General features: G+C 38.9%; 1 protein-coding gene across 1 annotated transcript in view; it reads left to right on the top strand.

Annotated features, from left to right (window-relative positions):
* The first annotated feature begins 6,521 nt into the window (after positions 1-6,521).
* MOCOS (molybdenum cofactor sulfurase) overlaps positions 6,522-8,220 on the top strand; it is a 185,185-nt gene continuing 183,486 nt past the window's right edge. Inside the window, exon 1 of the mRNA XM_014312401.1 lies at positions 6,522-6,588. Coding sequence (XP_014167876.1) covers positions 6,522-6,588 — 67 coding nt within the window. The remainder of the gene's footprint in view (positions 6,589-8,220) is intronic.

Genomic DNA, 8,220 nt, shown 5'->3' with positions numbered 1-8,220 from the left:
ACTATTACTTTTCCAATTATGGTAATACTGTTCATTATTAATTAGATAATTAATTGTCATAAATAATTCTCACCTCACTTAAAATTCCTCTCCATCCTCACTTCATGTTACGGAATCAGTTCCTGAATTTCTTCGCTTGTGTAACTCTTCATATGTCACCAGACATCCTCTGCCCATGTAACGATGAGGGTGCTCAGCCATCTGGGTTGTACAGCATCTGTAGAAATGGTCTGGAAAGAAAGAGCAGCCTTTGGCTTGCCTAAGGAATTCCAGCATCTCTAGCACTTCCATGTGACTGTGCTAGTTATGGAGGAGGCTCCACATAGGGAATTGCTACCCATACTTGGAATCCAAGCGACTGTAGTCACTTCTGGAAGCCTATATGCCATCTGTAGTTTTATCTAGGTAGCATTTTCAAGTGTCTTGTCTCAGAAATTGAGTAAGAATGTTGTGTCTGGTCTTGTCATTTATTCAAGTATTATACAGTTTGTGGGGGAAGGTCTTGATTTTTAAATACATCATGTTTTCTTAGATGCTCTGAGGCAAAATGTAATAGCTGGTGTTGGGGCAGAGTTGTAAATTTAAGCTCAGACTTCAGAGATTAGGGAGATTGGAATATTTGTATTTCCATGCATAATATTTTACTAGAGTTAATCAGGCCATTTTTATTTAGTACTTTGAATACTTTATGATGAAATTATAATTCTCTTTAATTTTGAAAGTCATTAGTATTGAAATAAGCCCTGTGATTGAGACAAATTATATTATGACCTAGTGAACCTGATAAAAACTGGGATGACGTAGTAATTGCTTTATTGCTTGGTCCATTAAAAAAATTAAAAACAAAGAATTGTGAAACTCATTTTTGTAGCCAAAGGTATCCAATGTAAGGTTGCTACCAAAAATGAAATTCTGTATATTTATATCAGTAGTGTCAGTCTGTCATTGGATTTTTATGATGCTCAGATATTTATATATCTTGGTACTAACTTAAATTGGACTAACTTCACTGGTGCCCCAAATACTACTTTCATTTAAACATAGAGCATTTCTGATAAACAAAGATGCAAAGAAGTAGTTGACTGAGTAGACTTGCATTGAGCTGAGCAGGATTTTTACTCAGTCCCCAGTACTGGAATTCTATAGTGGATGCAAATTTATTCAAATTAGAAGTATGCTGGAGTCCGCAAAGATACTCACTGGTAACTGTGGTTAGTGTATTATTACTGAAAGTTGGTTTTGTTTTTTTCGAGTGTTGATGATGTTCTGTAGATGTTGATTTTAACTGAAAGCAGATGTGATGGCTTCTAGGTTATGACTTTGCCAAAAATATCAAAATATACAATTGGAGAAGCGCTAGAGAAGAGAAAGTGGAGAAGAGCTGTAAGGGAAGAGAGTCTTCAGGCTCACATCTGCTTTTCCTTATGTTCTGCTACGAGAAGCAACAGAAAAACACTAATTATCCTCTAAAGGGGATACTTATTTGCATATATTCATATATCCATCTCAGCACTGCGTACACAGGCACATTTGTGCATATTTTTAAATAAGATATGTACAATATGTGTACAATATGTGCTAGGAGGAAATAAAGAATCACCTGGGTGCTTAAACACACCTCTGGAGCAGTTCTTCATTTGATGTAACTGACTCTAGTAAATTGATTTGTGTGATGTTGAGATTCTGTTACTTTTGCCTGTTATTACAGTGCTCCTACTCCTCTTGCCTATGGGTTATTACAAATGTTGCACTTTTAAAATTGATACCTGGACTTTTAGAGAGTGCATGCATACCCTAGAGACTGAAAATGTTCTGTAGGTGCCAGATGAAGATACAGCTGTATAAACAGTCCAGTGCTTTTGATTAAAGAAAAGAAAATTTCACTTGTTTCAAAGGTCATTTGGCCTTCTGCGAAATGTAACCCAGGTCTTTAACTTGGCCTGGAACCAGAAAGGTGATCAGTGAAGTATCTTTAGGAAGTGCTGGTTTTAGTGTATTTGTTAATGGTTTAACTCAGATTTACTTGTAATTACTTCAAAGGCTCTGGAAACCTTGACATATGTTCTCATGTTTGAGTGGAGTTTGTTTCTCTTTGTAGAGTTGAGATCTCTGTGACCTGAAGGCAAAGTTCTGCTTCGATAATTCACTGTAGTACAGCAGAAATGCAATCAGACTCTGCATGGGGTCCTTTCGAGTCTCTGGACCTTGGGAAAGACCTTTTTTGTTGTGTTGCTATGCTTGCGAATACCCCAAAGAAATGGAAGATAACCTGTAGAAACTAATTTAGGTTGAGTAAAATAAGGTAGTACCAGAACATTTATACCAATATTTAATTGCATACCTGTTAAATTTTATTTAGAGAAACTTGTGTCTGTTAGATTTTTTTTTTTGAGTGGAAACAATTTTATTTGTCAATGAGGAGATGCTTTTTGTACTGTTGTATTACAATTTTGTGAAGGTATGAAGAAATTACAGTCAGTCCTCAAAAAATTTACAAAATAATTATTTTTAAAAAAAAATCCCTAAGTAAGAAATAAGGTTATTTAATGAGTTCTCTTATTGATACCTGCATATCTCATGTAGTCAATGAACTTCAATAGAGGTAAAGCAATTGAGTATAATCTTACCTTTTAGGTTGGTCTGTTTATAGTTGAATAGTTTCACCTGAGAGAGCAGTTTGGATCAAATTACTATAAAGTGTAAATTAATCTGTGGAAACTTGGAGCCAAAAGGTTAATGATTGAAAAAAGTCTATATTAACCCAATACATATGCAGAAGAAAAGCTTATACATAGTTTTTCATGCATACTTACTGTCTCCCTAATGAAATCTCAGTATTTTCTCTGCCTCATTAAAAGTAAATTGTTTGTATTAAGTCTTAAGTATTTACTCAGTAGTGATACTGAAACTCCTATGCATAACATTTTTACACACCATTCTTGCTGTCTCGTGTTGTGTTTGTGGTTTCACTTTTTGTTGACAGCTGCTCACTGGTGAAAAGGAGATACAGGAGATCTTGGTCAAGCATTATATGGGCATTTCAAGCATTTAAACCTCTCCCTGGTTGAATAATGCTATTTTTTCTGACTACACGACAATCATTTAGGAGTGTAAATCAGGAATAACAATTAGGAGTGTAACCCAAGAAATCTGGATGTGTTGGTCTAATGAGGTATTTTTCCAGTAAAGTTAGGGACACCTACTCTAGGTTTCCAAAATTCTGACATCATTTTCTGGAATGCCTGTTCTGCTCCCCCACTCCTGCTCTCCAATCCCCTGTTGCTCCCAGAGAAAGGGCTTCCAGCTGGAAGAGGTATGGCTGGGACTGAAATGAGTTTTTGGAATTACCATTTATTAGGAACAAAAGAACATGGCAGTTTTAGCCAGAGCAAGTGGAGAGATGCTACTGGGTTGTCAAGGGAGAAATACCTGTTAAAACTGAGTGGCTGAAGATAGGTATTAAAATACAACAGTGCTGATATGGGAGATAGGAGAGTACACTGGTCATGGAAAAACAGTCTAGAGGTTGAGATGTAGTTTCTTACTAGGAAGATGCAATTCTGAAGTGCTGTTCTGGTTTGAGCAAATAGACTAACAACCAACTTGCTTGTTTTTAATATGGAGGTAGCTTAGCTGAAGACTGTTGTAGCAAAGGACTGCCCATTGTGGGCCAGGAGAAAACTTTTTAGACCTCTCATCTTATAAGTGTGGCTTTTGCTAAAGTCCTCACTCACACTCTTCATTTCATAGTCTTTGAATTTATGAACAGTTTCTCTTGGTAATGTGGTCATTTGGTTTTACATATTTTTCCTGAAAGATCAAATTTATGCTGAACAGAAATTCATGCTTCACCTATTCTTACATCCCTGAAACTGATCTTCAGTATTTGTTCCTGGACTTTTTGCTGGACAGTAGAAGGAAATCAAGGGCTCTAAATGTCTGTGGGGAGCTTCGTATGAAGAACTTCCTCTGGAGAATAACTTTACCATTGGTTTGCAGTAGCAGCCTTGCTTCTTTGCCAGAAAACGCAGCAGAGAGAAGTACTGGTACATTCACCAAACAAGGCATTAATGTGGTCTTGTCATTGGGAAGGAATGATGGCCAGGAAGTACTTCTGCAGGGCCTCAACAGCGGGGACAATCGATTTTTGCTTTCTGTCATTGAGTGTTCATTGTGTGTACCAGTTCTCATGTGGTTTTTAATTGTTGCTATGGTTGGAAGTTCAACCCAAGGCTCCAGCTGCCAGAAGCTCATAAAGAATTATTTCTGTGTAATGAAATGAGTTTTAAGGGAAAAGGGTTACTCGGTTTTTGTTTTGGACTTAATTTACCTTCTAGGGCTTTTGGAAACACATAAAATAATTCAAAAGACTTTCTGTATATCTGCAAAATTAATTTTATATATTTTGGAGAGAATATTGAGTCACTGTTTTGTCTCAGATTTCATGTGAAGCCCATTATTTCAGGTCACAGAGCAAGAAATAGAACTGACTAGAAAAGTCAGTTTTAAACATTTTTTACAGTCTGTGGCTGTTTCATGGGAAGAAAATGAAGGAAAAAAGAGCCGGAGTATGCTACTAGAATGTTTAGGTAATGACTGCTATTATAAACAATTATTATGATTCCTTAAACATTGTTTTTGCCATTGTGTTTTCATGTCAAGAGGGAGTTATCTTTCCTACACAAAACTGCCTCTTTCCTACACAAACATGAATGTTTCTGTGAATTTTTCTGGAAAACCAACAAAAGTATTTTCCAGTAATACAAGAATGGTGAATATGCTCTCTTTCAACTCTTCTTTCATGTGATCAATTTCATCAGAGAGAAAGGGAAAAAAGAAAGAGACTGAAAGATGATCATATCTTCTCTAGGGAGGTATGAATGCTGTTTTTTGTCTGAGCAAGTTGTAGTTTTTTGAAGAAATGCATGAATATGAATCACTTGTGATGTATATTTCATCCAAAGACAGAGAAACAGGCTGCAGTAGGTTATTTGTATGAAGCTGGGGTACCTCTGGTTCATGCCCACAAATAAGACTTCAACCAGTCTCACACAACCCATTAAAGCTGTCCGTGGAAATAACATCACTGAGTGCAGTCGATATTTAATCCTGCCCCAGTGATGCACTGAGTAAAGCTGTGCCTTACAGGTAGGCCTGTAAGGATGAAGGGGAGTGCTGATTGATCCCTTTCCTGCAGTCTTTTTTTAACACAGGAGTTGGCAAATGATGAAATTTGATGGCTTGCAGTTTTTATTTATATTTTTTTCTGTAGCTGTGAAGAATACATAGGCTTGGATGTGATTTTTTGGTAAATGTGAAATCATTGCTTTCTTTTGCGCTCCCCTCTTCCTCAGAACCAGTAGGCTGTAAACCGAAACCTGCAAGTAGGGACTCAAGTACATAGAGCAGTGTCAGTGCATAATGACACTGAATAACCTCATCCACCTGAAGTGCTTTTGTGGCATTGGTATAGCCCCTGCTGGGGAGTACAGCAAGCAAAGAGAGTGTCTGGTATTCTCTGTAAAGGGTTTTGATGTTCTGCCTACTTTGCTGTAGGTAATAATGCAGGGAGTGCAAATAATGCAAGCACATGGAAAAAATAATGGGAACTTGTTATGGATAAATGTAATTGCACATTTCATGCTTTGCTTTTTGTAATGAGTCCATCAAGTCAAACACTCAAACACATTAATTAAACAGCATTTTCCCATGGAACTCAGTAAATGGATAGCAGCCCTTAGAATATTAGTGCCGTTATCCAGGTTGGTTGGAGCCTAGTGTGGTGCAGCATTTGGCAGTCGGGTCAAGCTGTGATTTCTTGAATTGATGAATTCGGTGGACTGGCAGAATGTGCCCCATGACTGTGGGCTGACTGCTGTGTTACTTCACCAGGCCTGCAGCAATTAAGTCAAGTCATGCTGAGGAACTCCTTTAACTGCATGCTAACTATTCAGGCTTTGAGCATCTATGGCCTTGTCCATCAAGCACTATGCTTTTGTGGTCTTTTGAAGAGCTCCTTGGCCTTAAGCAAGGGAAATAAAACATTACCTTGTCTAGCAAAACAGGACTGTTTAGATGAGAGGCATGTTCTTATTGAGAAAACATACTCTGAAGTGATAGTTTTTGTCTAAATCAATGCCAAAAAGGAACTGAAAGTGCAGGTAAAAATATTAATTAAATGTTTAATCCAGAAAATATCCAGAAAAGGCAAATCTCAAACCATATTAGTAGGATTTTGTTTTGTGTTAATGCACTTTATTAATGGTTTTGTGTTATGAGGATCTTTGTCTGTCTGTCCATACAGTGTGTCGGCATATCATGCCCTGTGTCAGGAACTTCAGGCACTTTTAGAAAGGCTATATGTACTACATTACATAGTTAAAGCTACTTTGTGCTATTTAATTTAGGAGCATCCCTTGGGGGAGCTAAGTCTTACACCGTGACTGGAAAGAAGGAGCTGACTCTAAAGGGTATCTGACTTCGATTACTAAAACAACCTGGCAGCTGGATGTGACCTGGCCATGTGTGCTGACAGCCCGGAAGGCCAGCTGTATCCCAGGCTGCATCCAAAGCAGCGTGGCCAGCAGGGTGAGAGGTGATTCTTCTTTGCTGTTGAGACCGCACACCCCCACACCCTCCCCACAGCGCTGCATCCAGCTCTGGGGTCCTCAACACAGGAAGGACCTGTTAGTGCAACCTAGAGGAGGCCACCAAGATGATTAGAGGAATGGAGCGCCTCTCCCATAAGGAAAGGCTGAGAGAACTGGGATTGTTCAGCCTGGAGAAGGCTTTGGGGTGATGTAATTGCAGCCTTCTGGTATTTGAAGCCTACAAGAAAGATGACGAGGGACTTTTTACAAGAGCATGTAGTAACAGTGTCTTGGTTTGAAAAGACAGGTGTCTGCTAAGAAAGGCAGGAGCCTCCCCTGAAATGGAAAATATAAATCCCCGTCCTCCAATTTGTTATAAATTTGAAATTAAGGGGGGCTCTCAGGCCCCCCTTAGATATGGGGGGGGGCTGAGATAGATATGGGAGCAGGAATAACAGTACTTTATTAGGGGAGAAAATAAAAAATAAAATAAACAATGCAGTAATACAAAACAACACTGACAGAGTCAGAATACCTGACACCATGTTGGTCAGGGTGTTGGTAGCAGTCCAATTGGAATAGTGGCTGGGGGCCTCCTGCAGTGACAGATGTGGTTCTGTTGGAGCAGTGATCCTGTAGAAGGGTGTAGTCTTCCTCTGAAGGTCCAATAGTGGTGTAGATGGGCCTGGTCTTCCTCTGGGAATCCAGTGGGAAAGGCTGCTCTGGTATCCCAAAATCTAGAACTATATCCAGTTGGGAATGCTTGGCTCCTCCCTCTGGGTGGAGCTTCTCACAATGGGATGATGCAATTTTGTCTGTCATGCAGTGACACTCAGAGGCCCATTAACAGAAGATATCTCCCCTGATGGAGAATTGGTTGTGGGAGAGATAAAGAAAACTGCCCAATTAACAGACGATAACTGCCCCACCTCTAACAGATAGGAATAGAATACAGACCCCCATTTCCAACCTAAGACATACAGGACAAGAGGGAATGGCTTCAAACTGGAAGAGAGTTAGGTTTAGATTATATATTAGGAAGAAATTCTTTAATGTGGGGGTGGTGAGGCACTGAAACAGATTGTCTAGGGATGTTGTGGATGCCCCATGTTCAAAATTGGACGTCAGGCAACCTGGGCTAATGGAAGGTGTCTCTGCTCATGGCAGGGTGGTTGGAACAAGATGATCTTTAAGGTGCCGTCCAGCCCAAACTGTTCTATGATTTTAGGAGTCTGAGGTACCTGATGTGATCCTACCTGTTAAAACCTCTCTGTGTCTGTGTCCAAATGAAATCACACTTGTCTACAACCTCTGTAGAGCCCACTTCTCCCTATTTTGTCACTTGTTTTTTCTCCTGCTTATGGCTTGGTATATGTGATATTTATCTTTTGACAGATAATGTTTAATTTTGCCTTCAGCTTGTGTTTATTTCATACTGGTTTTGTTAATATTGCCATACTTAAGATATATATTCTCTCCCTAGGGCATTTTCTGTATCTGCTTTCCAAGTAATATTGTGTATGTAATCTCACTGAATAACAATTATATCCACCAATCAAAATTTATGACTCTGTAGAGTTGCTGCCTTGTAACTACACATTTCATTCTTTATTATGAGACTTTGGGCAAT

This window comes from Geospiza fortis, unplaced genomic scaffold (genome assembly GCF_000277835.1).
Source record: "Geospiza fortis unplaced genomic scaffold, GeoFor_1.0 scaffold206, whole genome shotgun sequence".
Classification (NCBI taxonomy): domain Eukaryota; kingdom Metazoa; phylum Chordata; class Aves; order Passeriformes; family Thraupidae; genus Geospiza; species Geospiza fortis.
Note: the sequence above shows the minus strand (reverse complement) of the source record. Positions and strands in the feature narration are given on the sequence as shown.